Below are 18,834 nucleotides of genomic sequence, written 5' to 3'. Positions count from 1 at the left end.
GCCGCCGCGCAGGCGTTCGGAGTGCTCGGGATGTCACTCCCCCTTTGGAAGCTTGCTGGTTCTTTTTTAAAATGATACCTTTCTCGAAAATGGACTGTGGAGCAATTGATTTTTAAAAAGAGCACGTACTGTATTCTAAAACAAAAGGCCTCTGTGGTCTTTTTTCATAGGTGTTTGGAAAGAAACTGGAGGGGGAAAAAATGTGTGGTTTTGTACAGGTAGCTGTGTGTATGGTTCTGTGGATCGCTGGAGGTGGGCTTTAGGAATGGAGAAGGTGTTATGTCTCCTTGGAGCATTTCTCACAGCGTTTATAGGTTGTATGCCGATACTTTTTAACGGGGTCTGCTCCAAAAACACTGTCCTACACATTAAACTGGATATCCGTTTTATCTATACTTAGTAGATCTATGGTTTTCTTTACTAAATGTTGGTATAATTTCTTACAGCCTGTCTGAATTTTCTGAAGCTCTGCAAAGTCAAGTACTACAACTACTGTCTTATTTACAATGTACAGGTGAGTAGTCACAATTCCTTTTCTTTGTGTGCTTTTTGTTTTGTTTAAATTGACAAACATGAAAGCAATATCATATGTTTTCTGTTTTGTGACAGAGGGATTTTATTATACAGACCGGTGACCCCATGGGAACTGGCCGTGGAGGGGAATCCATATTTTGGCAAGTAAAACTTCTGTGTTACTTAGTTGATAGAGAAGTTGTATAGGGCAGTAGGGTTTCCAGCTAGACTAGAGTCTTCAGCTCTCTTGGGGCAGAGTTGCTGATGGGAAGTAAAAACCTTGATGCATGAGGTTCTTTGCTTGTCATACCTTTTTAATTCCTATGCTGCCTTTGACAATTCAGATTTGTTTTCTGCACAGTGTTCTCTCTCTGACCTTAGAAGTGAGGTTGCAACTAACAAGTTGTACATAAATTTATGTTTGTGTAAAAGTTAGCAAGTAACTATAGGTTTGGTTTTGTAAGAGAAGTAGTATAAGTGATCTGTAGAAGGTGAAATCATTAGTAGTTTGTTACTACTTTATTTTTGTAACAATGTATTTAACTGAGTGGGAGGCTTAATTGATTTCTTCTGTATAAGTAATGCTGTTGCTCTAAAAATTTACATGAGTTAATTTTAGTCATGTTAAATGTGTATGAGGAGATTACTTTTCTTTCTTCTTTAATATATTTTCAGTGGTCGTGCACATAAAAGTTGAACAAATAATTCGAACAGTTAGGGTGGAAGTTAGGGACGTGCATGTGTTCTGCACGATTCCTAGGAAATTTTTCTTGAAAGTAGATTTAAAATTGCGGAGCAGAACTAAGCCTGGAGTTCTGTGGAATGCAGCATACAGAGATAAATAGCTTGGTCTGAACAAAGACAGCGTTACTAGGCCAGCGTTGACTTCTGTGAGTCTGGTCTGCCAGCCTCTTATTATACAGAACCCTGAAGAGATGGATCTGTGGGTCACCACTCTGGTGATGCTGGTGGCAGTGTAGTTGTGCTAAGCAGATGCAGGTCTAGGTGGGTAAACTTGTCATTCCTGACCCGCCTCTGCAGACAGGTAGATCAAGTTTATTTTGATACTCTGCTCTTTTATAAAGATTGGTCTTCCGAGGCTCACTGGTATGGCAGATAGGGAAGTACAGGGTGATGAGAGAGTGGCAGGTTCTGTTTAAAGTCCACAAAATTGGAGTTTCTGTTATTGCTATCCAGGAAACTGATGTCTAATTTGAATCCTCTTTTCATAGACACCTACGCCTGCTTAGCAAAATGAGTTCACACACACAAACACAACACTGTCCTTAAATTTGGGCAAATGTGTGTTGACCATCCCTCCAGCAGTTACATGGAGTGAGACAAAAACGAATGGTATGAGGGTTGGACTTAAAATTTGAGAATAATTTAACAATTTGCCATATCCTGTGTATCTCATATTGCCATACATAGTCCTATCTGTATGATGAACTAAGCTTACACATAGATTTAGTGGCTTTCCATGTACCTTGGAAGAGAAATTTTTGACATGAATTACTGTATTTTTACAGTGTGGATTAACTTATTTTTACAGAACCTACTATTAAAAATTTGTATTTGTTTTGTGCCTTAGAAATGTGTTATATACTGCATTTAAAAACTTACAAATACACCTCTCTCTGCCCCCCCCAAAAAAGCCTTTGTGAAATGCCTCAATGTAAAAATTTTAAAGATTGCTTATTTACTGTTTGGCAGCATTTATTTATCATACCTTATCTTTTAATGTTTCTTTGTCTTGTAACAAGTTTGCTACTTATATTTTCAGTCAGCTGTATGGTGATCAAGCTAGATTTTTCGAGGCAGAAAAAGTGCCGAGAATTAAGCACAAGAAGAAGGGAACGGTGTCGATGGTGAACAATGGCAGTGATCAGCATGGATCACAGGTCAGCATACAGTGTTGGAAGGTCTTAGCGCTGTCTGAGTAACTAAAATGAAAATTCTTTGAATTGATAAAAGAAACATAACAATGATAGCATCAGCATCATCACAGGGTCAAAAGACATATAACAAACTGACCGTAGATAAGATTATCTGAATGGTGTTCCAGGGTATTTGATTATGGACATGAAAGAGATTGACATTATCAGATTCAAATCCTGTTGTAGATTAATTTCATAAATTTCCTTTGTTAGCATTCCATTAGCTTTTTTTGTTCCTTTGTTTATTCATTTCTTTTAATACCTTGATGTAATTTTGCTAATGTATAGAATGGGCAGGAAAAAATCCTGTAGTTAAATGGAAGTGAAAAGTTAGGTAATGATATTTTGAAATCTTAAAATTTTCTGTTTATAACTTCATGTTAGTTTGGAAACTAAAATCATACCATAGTTTTCCAGTGTATGATTAGCTAAAAGTGTGCATTAATGGTACAATGTAAATTCACGGTTTTATCCCAGTGCTGGTATAAATTGTTGAAAGTAGTGTCATTCCCTTTGCTGGTCCCTGTTCATGTGCACAAAGTTTTTGCTGTAGATATATTTAAAGCTCTAATATCATAAAATTATTTTATTTCTAAATTATTCTATTTTAGATGCATTGTCACTTTTATGTATTAAAATTCCTTATTTGTAATATCCAAATGTTTTAATTTTTAAAAAGGATGTTTTTTTTTTTAAATAATCAATGTGAGCTGTAGGTTGGCTCACCATGTTCTCAGAGCTGATAGAAGAAGACTAATCTTCTTCCTCACTTGTCAGGAAGAGGGCTTTTTTTCCAACTGAATTCAGTGAGAGTTGTACCTCTTCTAGGGTAAAACCCAAGCCATAAATTTTTCTATTTACTGGTTTTGTATCTTCTTCCATAGTTTCTCATTACCACAGGGGAAAACTTGGATTACCTTGATGGTGTGCATACAGTGTTTGGAGAAGTGACAGAAGGCATGGATGTGTTGAAGAAAATTAATGAAACCTTTGTAGATAAGGATTTTATCCCATATCAGGATATCAGGTGCGACTGTTTATAACTTCCATTTTTTGCGGACTCTGTTATAGTTAAATTAATATTTTTTGGAAAGTAGTTTAATACAGCTGTGTCAGGTGACCTGTACATGGTGTCTTAAATACTCTTTTATTCAAGGATTTTTCTTAAAATAAGCAAGGACTAGGATAAACAACTATCCAACAACAAGAAAATGTGCAACTATGTTGGCTTTACAAGAGCTCCAGTGCTAGTTGTTTACAAGCATAGGGCATGTTGGGCTGTTTGAGGTATAACTGAGTGTCTGGGGGGCTCATTTCCTGTTACTTGGGTAAAGAGTTTTATCTGCATGAGACTTACACTGGCCTTGATTTTGTTTTCTGTAAGGATAAACCATACGGTAATTTTAGATGATCCATTTGAAGATCCACCTGGCTTGTCTGTTCCTGATCGCTCACCAGAGCCTACTAAGGAACAGCTAGACGTGAGTGTTTGTGGCATCTTCTTGGGGAAATGTTGGAAGAAATAAATAAATAAATCTATCCCTATTAGTGGCCAGCACAGGTTTAGTCAAAGTAAAAATTCTGCTTGTAGAGATTTGACAGGCAAAGCCTGATCCTAAAAGAACTACACATTTTTAGCATAGGAGAAGAAAAGATGCTCTTCTGCTACACCAGTTTGAGTCCTGCTACGTCAAATGCTTGTCTGTTACCTAGGGCTATTGCTGTGTTTAATCAAATATGGCTGCTTAATCTTCCAAGAAAAGGATAAAAGGGTGAACTGGGTGTGCTCCCTTGTGGCTACAGTGGTGTTAGGTTGGAAAGCCATATTTTAGTTCTCTGATTATGGTGTAGATAAGGAGAACATTTAGAATATTCTTTCACATTACTGGGTTTTTGGATGCCGTGGTAGAAGGCAAAATACAATTAACATGTATTAATATTAAAGTGCTTACTGCTGTTTTCCTTATAAATGTAAAGTAGACTATGTTTCAGTGGAAGTAGTCTTGGTCATTTTTTGAGTTATATCTGCAGCCGTGCATATTGTGGTGTATTTGTTCAAGTTTGCTAGAAATATAATTGTAATTATTCCTAATTTACTCATAGTATACAATTTTAGAACTTGCTATGTGAGATTATCTCCTTGCATGGAAATTGTTTTCAAGCAATGAATAAATGGACTAGAGAGAATATTGTTTATTTTTAAGCTTAATAGATACAACTACAAGATTGGAATTAGGCCTCCATAATACATCTGCACTGTGGTTAATCTCTGATGTACCTTCAGATATGTTAAATTGTATGAGGAGTTTAACAGGTCACTGCCAACTGCATAGAGATTTGAAGACTTCTACTTAGCTTTCTTTCTCCGTAGCCTGCTGGGAGATACACCAGATGTATCTGAAATGTTTGTAAGAAAGGCAGTATTCTAGAGATGCTGATGAGGGGGAAAAAAATTAAAGCTCAAATCCTGTCTAGATCTAAATGTGTGAAAAGTAAAACTATTGTGATGCACTGTATCTAATGTTATTAGACACCACAGATATGTTCCTTGTCTTCTTTTCTAGTAAGAGCTATGTAGATCAGAAATGAGTTGACAGTTTTGGTGAGATGTTCAGTATGAGATGAGCATATAAAAGAATTTAGAATATCTAACTGAATATGGTTCAAATTTGGCCTGAAATTTCACGCATAGTTCACAGTGCCTGAAACACAAGGATAATAACATCTGCCTTTATTTTTTGAATCTAAGTGGGAAGAGCAGCATGAAAGCCCAGTTCCGCAGGGATGAAGTGCTTGAGTATTTCTCATGTCTTAGAGGGTGGGGAGGGAGGTCATCTAAGCAATATTTAGAAAGTGAGAGAGAATTTTGGCCATGGCTTGGTAATAAATAGCTTTTTCCTTAATTTTTCAGAGTGGCAGAATAGGAGCAGATGAAGAAATTGATGACTTGAAAGGACTATCTACAGATGAAATAGAAGAATTTCAGGCAGAAAAAGAAGCAAAAACTCGTGCCATTCTTCTGGAAATGGTCAATTTCTTTCCATATTTACCTTTTAGATGTTATTTCTGTATGTCTGCATGTTATATTAAGTCCAGGAGAACGTGTACTACTTATCTTGAAATTACTTACCTGATGGGGATGTCCTGGCTCAGAATCTATGCTACTAGACATCTGTGGTATAGTAGAAGGGATCGAGCATGAGCACTGGTAGTGGTTTCCTGGTAAAACTGGTGATGCTTCATTTTCAAAGCCAGGATTAAAAGTGGATCAGTGAAGGCTTTATAAAAACTTGTTAGAGATGCATCCAGTTAAAAAATGTAACATACATAGTATGCTGCTGAATATCTGTAATGCTGGACAAGGTTTGGTGTGTGTGTGTGGGGGAGAGAGGTGAGCTGATGTGTGATAACCTCTTCCCAGTACACACAGCAGCACTGAGGTTGTGTTGTTCACATATGTAATGGCAGTTTTCCTTCTGTGGGATTAGTTGGATTGAATATGGTTTAACTTTGTTCTTCTTAGATACAATGTTCAGTAGCTACTGGCAGTTGTAAACTCAATATAATAACAAAAATTGTGAATAAGCTTTAAAGTCTTTTTTTTAAAAAAATAAAAAAGTACACACACTGTTGTGTGTGAAGGATGGGTGAATCCGTCACACTTCTTTACAAAAACCAAATTCAAATCTGTGGTGAACAGTATGCAGCAGAGACTAATAGCAAGTTCAATCCAGATGTGGCCACAGCATTGCAGAAGATCTGCAGATGTAGGCTCTTGTTTTGCTGCAGCAGTGATGGGGCTGATTATTTGTTTTCCAGATAAAGTTAAACTTTAGTTAGCTAAAAAAGGCGTGTGAAGCGTGTGAGCCAATGGAGTAATTTTCTCTGGGTATTGCTAGGTAGTTCTGCCTATTGCTTGCCCAACACAAAATGCTGTTATCATTAACAGGCAGACCAGCAGTCAAACTCTTCCCTCCACTAACACATCACACACCAGAGACCCAGAGTGCCAGACAACTAGAGGGAGGAACAGTCCATGCACTCACCCATCACAGTGGACATGAAGAAGGGAGCAAGCCAAGCGAGGATCAAAGTCACAGGCAGTGGTAGTAGCCAGGCCATGAGCCCAGTTATATAGTGGGGAGTCAGAGACAGCTCCATGCTCTGGCCCTGCCATCATGGAAACTCCACTTGCCATGAATAGTCAAGGAGTCCGTCTGATAACCAGAATCCCCACACAGCACATCCCCTGTGTAAACAAGCCTCCCAACCCTACTGCAAGCAGAGCCAGTTCTTATCTAATTGGCTTCTTGGCCCACTTCCAAGTTAGTGTGGAAGGTGGGGGCACCTGGTAGTGACGTCCTAATCAGTTCCCACCCAAGGCTGGCCAGACCCTGGGTGAGAACCAGTCAGGAAGGTCTTTCTTGCCTGGTTGTGAACATCATCCCTATGCCAACCCTCATTCAGGGCTGGGGGTTTAACCCCAGCACTTCAGTAGTATGCAGTAAGGAGCTGTGTTCTATGTAAGGGAAGAGATGAAAAAATTTAAGTGTACTGGTAGTTCCACTGATTTGAAAAGCGTGTCTCACAAGTACACTTCCACCTTTTGGAACTGTGTATTTATTAAAGGGAAAGCAAGGCAGAAAGAATTTGTGATCTTCATGAAGTCCCAGTGGTGGAACTGCAAATAGGTGGTGATTTTTAGGTGTTACAGAAGACCTTGTTTTTGTGACATTGAGTAGGAAAAATGTTTTATTAATTTTTGTTCTTGTGATAGAAATGTGTCTGAGATCATCCAAAAGATGTGTTGCCAGTGTGCTTGTGGCAAAAAATGTAGAGAGCTTTAGACAGAAGTGATTAAAGTCTTTTTCTGTATGCCACAGGTAGGAGATTTGCCAGATGCAGAGATCAAGCCACCAGAGAATGTGCTGTTTGTTTGTAAACTGAATCCTGTGACCACAGATGAAGACCTAGAGATAATATTTTCACGATTTGGTCCCATTAAAAGGTAATAATTGTAAAATACAAAAAAACCCCCACCTTTCTTTGTTGAAACTGAGCTTGATTCTTGCCAGTCTGTTTAGGTTTGGCTGTTAAGTAATATTCAGATGTCTCTGGAGATTTATGCTGTGCCTGCATATATTTGGATAGAGGCCACAGCAGTGGTGACATGAAGTCGGATCTAACTAGATTAGTATCCTGTCCCAGCAGGCATTTTAACAAGGCAAGCATGTGGTACTCTCCCCAGCTCCCCATCCTCTTCCTCCTTCCAGCAGTTTTTATCTCAGATGCTACATCAGCTGGATAAAATCTCTGGGTCTTTCTTTTCCATGGGAATATGTATGGTTTGGAACAAAGCGACAAATGATTCTGGCATCTGAAACCCTCCTTGTTAAGGTGTTCCTTATGCCTGCTACATTTTTCAGCTTTGAACTTGGCTTCTAGTAGTTTCAGCTGATTCCTCCTGGTACTGGTATCACGAGACATGGGCAGTGAAACTTATTTCATACTCCTCTCTATCCTGTACCTCAATGTCATCTTTTTTTCTTCCTAAAAATACTAGCCTACATACTCAGGCTTTGTAGAGGAGTTTCCCTTGTTTCCCTTTCCTCAACCTTTTTCAGGTCTTTTGTTTTCATCTTTAGAGGACCATGGTATTATAGAAATCACAGATTTCCAGTGATGCAGTGATATTCCCTGCTTTGCTCTCAACTCCTTTTCTAGTGAATGTTAAAGCTATTTTCTCTCTCTTTTTTACAGTGCACAGTTAGAATTCCCACCCCTTGCTGTTGCGTTTCTGTATGTTGAATATAATTTTCTGTCTCATTGTTCAATTGCTCTTGGAAGAACTTCATACAATTTTTTTCCATCTTTATTTTTGCTACTTTTACAATTTAATATCATCAACAGACTCCAGTGGTGACCTCTTTACTTTCTCAGTTAGAAGTGACTGTTTACTCTTACCTGATCTTTCACACATTTGTCTACGCAGAGATGCTTCTTAAGCCACTGCTGCTTAGTTTCCCCAAGGGACTTTGGTGCAGGAGTTGATTAGAATTTCCAGAGGGATTTCAAAAGACTGCATCAGGCTGTGGATCATCATCACACATAAGCATATTGACTCTTCCAGAGAACCTCTCTTAGTTTTTTTCAGATGGACCTGAGTGTGTCCTCTTTATTCAGATGCACACTAACTCTGTTCTGCATTGTTTCCTCCCGTTTGTGCAGGGACAGCATACAGGCCTGCAGACTCCTGTGTCCTTCACTAGCCTGTCTCTGTGTCTGCATATGTGAGTGAAATGGGTATTGCTTGCCACTCTTACAACCTCAGTGTGGTTTCTGGATGTCATAGGGTTTTCGTTTGGTCTTTTCTTTTTCCTCTATCATTTTGTTCAGTACTTGTTCTGTAGTCCTTCTGCTTTCAGATAGATTCTCTGAATAATTCATGGAGGGTTCTGAAACAAAACTGTCCAGCCTTCTTCCTCACTGATGGCTGCTGGAAAGAATTCCTATAGCTTCTCTAAATAGCCATGACTTCTGTTTTGGTTTTCTTTCTTTCTCTTCCCCCCACACATTTTTTTTTTTTTCTTGATCATCTTTTGAATTGTGTATCTTAATCCTGTTTTGCACTTTCTCAGCATACATGGGGGAGGTCTGACCTCAGTAGGTCTCACGTTAATACCACATTTCCCTGCCTTGTTACCTGTCTGGCATCCTTCAACGTTGTATAGTCAGGATTCTCATGTCTTATGCAAGAGTTTTGTCATACTGATGCAATGCTCTATTGTTCCCATTTTACACCCAATTCAATACTTCGGGCTTCTTCGTTTTGCCCAGTAAACTAACTGCCTGATAAGAAGATGGCTGCTGAAGAGGTGCTTGCGAAGAAGAGAAGGTTTGTCATATGACATCTCTTTAAACTTTCCTTAAAGTGACTGAGAAAACAGAACATGAAATTTCTTGTCCTGCATTAGTGAAATGCAAAAAATGAATAACAAACGGTAATATTGGAGCACAGGTTTTATTTCACTCATCAGAAATTCATCCCTTGTTCTACACTTCATATTAGCCACTTGTGACTTAAGTGTAATAACTACTTAAGTGATAACACTTTAATTTTTTCTGTGTAGACACCCTCACAATACATTCAAGTTTTCTTTGTTGTTTTTGTGTTATTAACTGTTAAGCTCCCTTTTAAGCAATGTTTGCCTATAATACATTTTTTTCTCCAAAACAGTATTGACATTTTAATTTAATTTCAAATTTTCAGCTGTGAAGTGATTCGAGACTGGAAGACTGGTGAATCTCTTTGTTATGCTTTCATTGAGTTTGAAAAGGTATGAGGTTTAGGTATACTCTATGTAGATTCTGCTTATAAAAGTTTGGTTTTGTTGGACTTCCATTGAGGAAAAACACTGAAATCTTCAAGTGTGAAATAGATAATATTTTCTCTTACTGACCTCATTATAGAAGTTGTAGGTCCTAAATAAGGTGAACATTTAAATATTTCTCTATTCAATTAAGCAATGAAAATACATTTTTCCTGGGTTGTCTTGAAACCTGTGAGAGGGAGGAGGCCCCTTTTTTCCCCTGAGAGGACATTAAGACTTTGAAGAATTAAAGAACAATGCTAGGAGAGAAGAGAGGCATGCTTCAAGAGGAGGCTGTATGAGAGAAGGTGGATCATCATGTACAGTAGTGTCCTCTGTTGGGCTTGTAAGGGATGCTTGCTTCACCAGCATGCTGCTCTTACTGTGAGATTGATAGTAGAAGTTCTCTTGATGTTGCATAGCTTCTTGTTTGTATCTGCTGATCTCTCTGATCTGTGAGGAAGAGTGGAAAACATTGGAAAAGTGTTCTCATTTTTCTTTAGCCTACTTATGTACTTAAAACGGAGCTTTTATTAGTTGTTATCCTTTATTTTGAGTGTATTATGTATGAACTGGCAAATTTTTAAAATAGTGACATGAGCTGAAGAATTGGAGTGAGAAATGCTGACATTTGGGCAAAGCGTAGCTATTTCTTTTGAAATGGTACAATGCAAGAACTGCTATGCTTCAGGCAATTTTAGGGAAAAAAAAGTATGCTGTTAAGCAGTTTGTGTTTGAGCTCTTCAGTTAATATTCCTATGAAATAATGATGACTAAAATTTTTTTGGAAACACTGATATCAGGAGGAGGACTGTGAGAAAGCCTACTTCAAAATGGACAACGTGCTGATAGATGACAGACGGATACATGTGGATTTTAGCCAGTCTGTTGCAAAGATTAAGTGGAAGGGCAAAGGTCGGTATGCCTGTGATTTTTTTGGCCTTCATAACTTAATACGCCACAACTTGAAACTGTTCAGTATTCTATAAAGACAAACAGTTGTTACGAGTTCAGGTCATCTCATCTTCAAGTATATATAGTTTCCTGGTACTGTAATAAATAGGAATAGCTAGGACAATGCAAGTCCTAGCTCTCCTCTTCACTTGTTCCATAGAAGTAGAAGAGTTTACTACTGTTATACTAATGTTACATGGCCATGAATTACCTTTTTATTGGATGTATTTTTGCCACCAAAGAATTTGTTCCTCTCAAGCTTTAAAAATGATGGGGTTTTTATATTACTTGTTAGCAAAACAACATGGCAGTACATTGTTTTTTTCTAGTTTCTTTATTCACTGTATGACAGTTGTATGTATACAACAAAAAGTCAGTATTCAGGCCAGGGATTTCCCCTCTTCACCTCCTGTCGGTCAAACATGTTGCGCAACAAGTGGTATGTTATAAAACGCCATTTTCAGATATTTGGGGATGTTTTGGGAGAAAAAGATTGTGGGAGAGTTGGTGGTTTGGTTCCTGGGGACGTGAGGAAAACATGGGACTTGAGCAGGTAACTGTACTTGGCAGTGGTGGTGTTCTTGTGTGTCTTCACCTAAAAACACAGTCAGCCCTCAGTTGTTTGCGTGTGATTTCCCCTGTCTGGGCACTAGTCATGGACACTGAGGTACTAGAACTTGTCCTGAAGAGAGTTGAGATGGGTTTGTAATTATATTATGCTCTGCAGTGCATCCTGTACTAACTGACTACATGGAAAACTTTTATTGATCTGGGCGATTTAGGTCTAAATTGTCATAAATGCTTGAAAGTTGACTATGTTGTTATCTTATTGTACTTAGATGGTGCCCAGAAAACGACCTAGGGGAAGCTGTGTCATTCCACTTCCAGTAGCCGTTTTTGACCTAGCCAGTTAATGTTGCAGTTTGAAGTATGTCCGTGAGAGGGCAGCATGTTACCGTAGAACAGCTTATTCATCTTGGAGCTGGTACTTTCAAGTGAATGGGTGAAAAATGAAATCTGTCTTGTTCCTTTTTAAATCGAGACACGACAAATTTTTTTTTTAATAGTATTCCATTTGAGTTCTTAAGCTCTAGCTGTCTCAAATTTCCCTTTGTGCAGCACAGAGCAAAAAGTTACTCAATAGTTAGAATAGTCTGTAGGCTTTCATGGTAACAGAATTTTAGGTAGTGTGATATAGGACCTGTAATCAAAGTGGGACTAAAACAGTTGCTGAATCCTCTTTTGTCATCCTGCCCGTGTGTTGTCTCCACTGGCCGTTAAAGAGGAGAAAGCCTTATGTTGTTTAATAGAATCTGCAAGCAAGAGAAGGACAGAAAATCACAACTTGTCCTACTCTGCTCTACTGTGTTATCCCGAGTAACTGGAACTGTATCTTGCTATGCATCTCTGTATGGTTAGGAAGAGCCCTTAAATTCAGAAGAACTTAATGATAGGTGTGGGTCTTAGTTGTTTGTTTTGTTTTGTTGGGTTTTTTTGTTTTTTACTTGGAGGGAATTGAATGTATTTTTCTGTGGACAGGTGGGCGGTATACCAAGGATGATTTCAAAGAGTATGAAAAAGAACGTGACAGACCTTCAAAACTTGCTCTGAAAGAGAAGGCAAAACCGAAGCAGGAGTATCCTTTTCTTGTCAAAGGTATTTTTTTGAACTAAGTATAGTTCAGCCTGGAAAAGACTTCTTATTCTTAAAGCTTGCCAAATGCTTTGCTGTTTGCTGCTGCCTCATATAACGTTTGATGTTTGAGAGGGAATTAAGCATTTCGCCTTCTTCATTTGATGACTTCAATGACTTTAGCCAAATCAGAATGTGCTGTTTCACTTCTGTGTTGTGTGCAGGTAAATAATGTTCCCAGTCTACAGCCCTGGAACGATGTATGGGATGGCAGTTTTAAGTAGTGTCAGGGGGGACCTGCTGCATCCAAAATGAGACCGTAGCAGTAACTAAATCATGCATTGAGATGATGCTTTGCTTGTGGTGAGCCTGAGAGAAAAGAAGACCGTAGCGTATTCATATATCCACAGGTAGAAGAAAAAGGAGAATGGGGACCTGCCTGCTCTGTTTGATAGGACAGAATTCAGTCATTTTAGCACAGCTGACATTTTTTTTCAATGTGTACGATGCTGCTCTGAATGAAATACATGGTAAGTCTTGGTAAACCTGGTCCCATAAACAAGGGATTTGTTTGCTTCACGAGCTTATATGTTCTATTGTTTATTGATATGAAGTAACAGATGTGCCCTTAACCAACACTATCAGTGCCAAGTATGACCTTGTGCTGGATGAGGATGTAGAAGAGTCTCGAACAAGTCAGTCACACTTGGCTAAAAAACAGAAAAAGAAAAAGCACCACCATTCTGAAGATGAAGAGGATGACAGGAGGACAAAAAAATCTAAGGTATGTACCTCTTCATGCATTAACTTTGTACCTGTTTATTTTGCTCCTAATAGAAGCCAGAAAAAAAAATCTGATCTTGAACTGAGGACACAGTGTGCAAAGTCCCATAAAACACAGCAGTTGTAAACGTACAGAATGCTGATGTTAGTATCTGATTATGAAAGGGGCTTTCCCTGTCTTCTTGACTTTTGAAGCTTGGCATGTCTTAATGGCTTTTTGCCAAAACATCCTGAAGAGCCAATGTAGCCTCTCATAAAGTAGGAGATCTTCAGCACTTTGAACCTGTTGTTCTACATATTCCCAGTCATAAACTAGTAGTTAAACATATTTCTTGAATACAAGCTGTTTCTCATGTTCTTGCCAGACCAACGTGTGTTGGCTTTTTTGCTTATGGAATTGGAAATGCAGTTTCTTTGCATTATCTTTTTTAATTTTTCCTTAACTGTTCTGGAGGCATTTGTGTAAAATCTGCATGCAGGTTTGGTCGCATCCATGTTGTGGAAGCATGCAGTGCTGTAAGACGTGTGGCTGTGGAGGAGGTCGTCAGAGGCAGCAGGGCTGTCATCTGTTAGTTCACTGCTGCCTGACAGGTCAGCTTCTCACATTCTGTGAAGCTGGGGTAGTCAAGATGGTGATGTTTGATGGAAGAAACTTCTGTAATGACAAAGTGGAGGGTCAACCACCATTGAAGTGTGAGTGCTAGGAAGAATTGAGCTATGCTGAAAAAACACAAACCTCAATATTTTAACAGTGCAAGCTTTATGAGTGAGAACAAAGCTGCCTCCTAGCAACTTTGCAGAAGGCGATAAGGTTCCAGCCATTGTCCTGGCCTGAGTTTTGAGTACAGTTTTAAGTTCTGCGTGCAGAGAGCATACGCGATGCTCTCGTTCCATTGCATCACTTGTTGCTGTGATGGTAAAAATAGCTTTCCTTATGCAAATGAGCAATTAAATTATTTTCGGTCCCCCCAGTGAGCGTTATTGCTCATTCGTGGTACAAGTCTTTTTGTCTTTTTTCTTACACTAACTCAGTCGTGATCCTCTGGCGGGGGGGGCACGACCTTCTTCCGATAATTAAAATCCTGATTGGAGCATATACATACAAGAGATCTGGAATAAGGTTGGTTTAGACTGCCTCCTGTCTTTTTGGCTGATTGACATAGTTTTTAACATTTTTGAAACACATATTTCTGTCAGTAATCTTTAGTTTTGATGGTTCAGGAATGACATGTGTGGCACTGGCTGATCACACATTACCAGCAGGGAACATTTTAAATCATTCATCTGCCTCCACCGCTGCGGGTGGTGCAGCAGGTACTGGCAGCAACTGGCTGCTGACCTCTGTTAGGATTGTTACAGGGGGACTGGGAGACACATCAGTAGTGGATGTCATAGTGTGAAAACAGGAGGACAGAGGGATTCCTGGTGCTATTTCCAGGTTCTGGAAAAGAGTATTTTCTAGTGCTTGACTCTACATCTTTTTGTGATTTAGTAGTCTGTACCTATTGTGGTGTTTTCCAGCAGTCTATTGCCATTGTATTCTGCTATCTTCTTTCCCACTGATTTCCTCTCTGTTGCTCACCTTTACCTCTTTGAGTGTAAATAGCTTAGCCTTCTCATGCCCAAAATCACAGATGGAGGCTTACTTCTATTCTCTGATGGCAAGCAATGCAGATCCTTTTCAGAGCTCTGAAAACAATTTTCTGTGGAGAATTTTAATGTGTCTGCACTTGAATATTCTCATTACTGTGTGCTGTATACTATGTACATACAGGGCAGTGTACTCAGTCTCATTTAGTGATTCAGTGTCTTGGGCATGGCCCTTTCCAAATGAAACCTGCAGGCAACATAGCTGATAAATCCTGTTTAGCGTGTAGAAAATGGAATCTTTGTAATTTTTTTTTTTTTGTTATTTTTTGATTTATAATTTGAACATAACCTGGGAAACTTGTACAAGGATAGGGCCAGGAAGCATGTTCTTGAGGCACAGTATGTTCAGTGTGAACACAGAGGCCAGCACAAAGCATAACAGTATGGAAAATTTTTGATGAATGGTAGCATTTTTAGTATAGACAAACAAGGCATTTTCCCTTAACACGATTTGGAAAAAGCAGAGTATATTTGAGGTAAGACCTTTAAACCAAAACATCACCAGACCTTCCACAACTGATGGACCAAAGACCACAATAGACATGCTTCACACATAAACTTCCATCCTGAGCACCTAGTGTGGCAGGGATTTTAATTAACAGAGAATGAGGTCTTATAATGGGAAGTTCTGGCAACTGAAACTGCAGTTTGTGCTGCCAGCTCCAGCTATGACTTGAAGGCATTTTATTTTCCGAATAGTTTCCATGATGTTGAGTTGTTTTTCAGTTCTCTTGCTGGTTTGATTTTTTTTTCTTTTTCTTATAGTATATTTTGACTCATTCTTTTCTTAGTTTGACACCCGTTTCCCGAATCTTCAGCCTCTGTGTTGATGTTTTAAGAATATATTTTTGAATCTTACACTGTTTGACTTGATTCCAGAGGGCAGAAGAGGTACAGTGCTGTGGCTTGCTTTTAGTAGGTAACAGGATGTGGGTGTGGAGCAAGAGACTGTTCTACCTTGTGGGTTTATGAGTAGAATTTGGTAGAGTCTTTTTTTGAATACAGGTCATGCTTCCATGCTTCAGCTTGAGATTTGTATTATGACTGTGATGCCTTTCCAGTTTTCTCTGTGTTTTTTTGTTCCTTGGATTTATTTTTTATTTTTGGTTATTTTTTCAGGTGAGAATCTCTTTGGAGGGGTATAGCCTATCCAATGGATTTTTGTTAGACAGGGACTTTCTGACTTTTGTGTTTCTGTAGCACATGGTTTTGGCAGAGAAAACTGATTTTTCTAGTTTTAATTTCCTGCTCTTACTGCTTATTGGACACTTATTCACTTTATATTCAGGGTCATTCAGTTTGATGAAAATGTCCATCCTGAAAAGGCTCTGCCTACTCGTTTGCTCCTTTTAACCTTTAACTTGTGTGTTTAATGTGTATTTAGGTGGCATATTTATTCTACTTTTGTAGTCATCATATTTCTAGCTGAATTACCTGAAACTGCTGTTGGGCAAGGTAGTAATTTTGGCAAAGCCAGCCAACTTTCAGAGAAGTGTCTTTCCCTCTTTCCATATTTCCTTCTTTATGTGTGTTTACTAGCACAGTGCTGGATTAGGGGTTGGGGTGATCATCACTTAATCATTGGCTGATGAGAGGCTGTGTTCCTGGATCCAGGGATCTGGACTTCACCAGTAAGAGAGAGCCCGTTTTTAAGTAGGATTTTTTTCTTCCTCTTCCAATGGGAAAACACCATGTTTCTGGCTTGCATAGGGCATAACAGATTTTATTTCAGTATACTGTCATTTTTAGTATTTTAGTGTGTTTAAAAAATGGGCCGTTTTCTATGCTAAAGACTTTAGAAAGGTAAAATCTTATTAAGGGGAAATATAACTGATTTGAGGAGGGAAGTAAGATGCAATTAATTCTGTTAATTCATATTACTACATTTGTTTTTCTTTACATTGTGATTATATTAGCTACTGTGGTGACCTTTTTGTGGCACTTTCAGACTTGCCCTGCATGCCTGTACCTAAAATGCTTCTGTGAAGGTCACTGTGCTTAGCTGGCTCCGTGCTCATTGACTTTTGTTTAATCCTTTCAGCAAGCTGCTTGTCTTCTTGCTCAAACATATGGAGGCTGAGACTTTTGGGTACAAGAGTAACATGGCTCTTCTGAAGTGGAATGGACAAAGCACTTAGAAATAGCTGAAAGCACCACTTCTTTTTGGTGGATTTAGATTTTAAAGTCTGTACTGAAATAAAATTTCACAGTAAAGATATGGAATAAACATTTGGCCACCAGTGAGATTACTGTACCCAGCAGTGGCAGAAATTTTTGGTTATGTAGGCAGAGGTCAAATCTGTGGTTACTGATGTGTGTATTGTTCCCAGGGGATTTATGTTGCTTATCATAGCCCTGGTATTTCAGCATTAGCTGTGTCATTCTAAAGGCAGTTTGCATGTGTGTAGTTGCTCTCTGTAACAGTGTTGTTCATTTTTCTGAAGCCTAGAATTTAGGCCATTAAAGATTATTACGGGCAGATCTTAAAAAGTGTCCTGCATCTTCATAGCACTGGAGTGCCTGTGGGGCTGGAAGTGGAACCTGTGACTGGAATAGTTGCATTGCTTAGATAAAAAGTCAAAATTCAAATCCAGCTTGCATGGATTTGAATTGCTTATGAAGAGCTCAATAGTATCCATCTGAGTTGAATATCTGATACAACTCATTTTTGCTAAAGGTCCTTAAGAAGTACAAGCAGTAGCAGGCCTGGCAGCCATACTTTTTTCCATAAATGCTGGCAAAAGCTGTAGACTTACTTTTACAGATACGGTGGGTTTTTTTTTTGTTTTACCTTTTTCAGATCGTCCTGGATGTGAATCTGTTTCAGGTAGTGCCAGCCTTAGAAAAGGAACCAACCATGCTTGATCAGTCCTCTTCATGCCTTTGTGTGCTTTCCCCTTTCGTCCATAACTGCATGTCTTCCCATTCCTTTAACAGGGTTTGGATGGAAAACATGAAGGAGAAGGAAGCAGGGAGAAGGCAAAGAGCGAGAAGAAAGACAGGCACCGGAGCCGCAGCCGGTCTCAAGAGAGAGACCATGCTCACAGCAGGCAGAAGGACAAACACAGAGACGACTTCCGAGACTGGGAGAGGAAAGCAGACAGAAGCAGAAGTCCTAAGAAATCAAAAGACAAAGAGAGGTCCAAGTATAGATGAAGGACAAAGAAAAGAGAAAGGAACTAAAAATATGTTTTCTTCAGCATTTTCAGCACTCTCTCAAATGGATGTGCAGCCACTGGATAGAAGTGATTGCCTTCTGTTGGCAGGTTGGCCTTACAATTCTATGAATGCCCAATGTATGACTGTCAGAGTAAGCCTTGATTCCAAAAAGGTGGTTTCAATAAAATATTTCACATCAGTCAAATTATTTGAGCCTCGGATAAGGAATGTTTTCTAAAGCTTCTTGGAAACAAAAGCATGCACTAGTAAGTGAATTGCCCTTCTCTACTCTGAAGAGACTTGCAGGACAGACGTCCTTTCTATAAGGAGGTTGTGTTTACCTTTCAGCACTTTCAGATGCTATGGTAATGAGTGTGATTAGAAGACCTGGGGAGACAGAAATGCGCTGTACACATTCCTTCCAGAGAGTTGGCAGGTACCGTTTGTATATGAATACGCAGACCTCTTTTTTCCTTCCTTTAAAATTAGGTGCTTGGTCCCACCAGCTCTGTTTGCTGGCCACCTGTGCAGCAGTGGTGAGAGGCACTGCAGCAGGGCTGCACTGCTTGCAAGGGCCATGGAAGGGCTGGACCATGCTGGGGCACTTGCACTTACTTGCTCACTTACTTACAGGTGGCTTGGCTGTGTGGCATTGCTGGAGGACACCTCCCAGAACAGAGATGGGCTTGATACTTGGCCTGTCTGCAGGCCTGTCTGTTAAAGATCTGGCCTCTGTAGTGTCAGGGGGATCCAGCTGCTCTCATGTCAGGCAGGTTATTTTGGGTGTGTAAGGAAGAAGAAAGTTGCTATTAGCAAGATTAGCAGAAAAGCAAAAT

General features: G+C 39.2%; 1 protein-coding gene across 1 annotated transcript; it reads left to right on the top strand.

The window, feature by feature from the left end:
- Positions 1 to 454: 454 nt before the first annotated feature.
- PPIL4 (peptidylprolyl isomerase (cyclophilin)-like 4) lies at positions 455 to 17,995 on the top strand. The gene is made up of 12 exons (XM_008948576.1): positions 455 to 514; positions 610 to 674; positions 2,297 to 2,414; positions 3,335 to 3,477; positions 3,835 to 3,931; positions 5,362 to 5,478; positions 7,334 to 7,458; positions 9,721 to 9,787; positions 10,624 to 10,735; positions 12,314 to 12,410; positions 13,052 to 13,190; positions 17,777 to 17,995. The coding sequence occupies exons 2-12, from the start codon at positions 640 to 642 to the stop codon at positions 17,993 to 17,995; spliced, it is 1,269 nt and encodes a 422-aa protein (XP_008946824.1). The 5' UTR covers positions 455 to 514; positions 610 to 639.
- Positions 17,996 to 18,834: the final 839 nt, after the last annotated feature.

The sequence above is a fragment of the Merops nubicus genome, unplaced genomic scaffold (assembly GCF_000691845.1).
Source record: "Merops nubicus isolate BGI_N331 unplaced genomic scaffold, ASM69184v1 scaffold10161, whole genome shotgun sequence".
In the NCBI taxonomy this organism is placed as follows: domain Eukaryota; kingdom Metazoa; phylum Chordata; class Aves; order Coraciiformes; family Meropidae; genus Merops; species Merops nubicus.
Note: the sequence above shows the minus strand (reverse complement) of the source record. Positions and strands in the feature narration are given on the sequence as shown.

Coding starts and splice junctions, on each gene's coding strand:
- PPIL4 (XM_008948576.1), top strand. CDS start 640: ATGGGAACTGGCCGTGGAGGGGAATCCATATTTTG. Junction 675..2,296: donor GGAGGGGAATCCATATTTTG/GCAAGTAAAACT, acceptor TTATATTTTCAG/TCAGCTGTATGGTGATCAAG. Junction 2,415..3,334: donor GTGATCAGCATGGATCACAG/GTCAGCATACAG, acceptor CTTCTTCCATAG/TTTCTCATTACCACAGGGGA.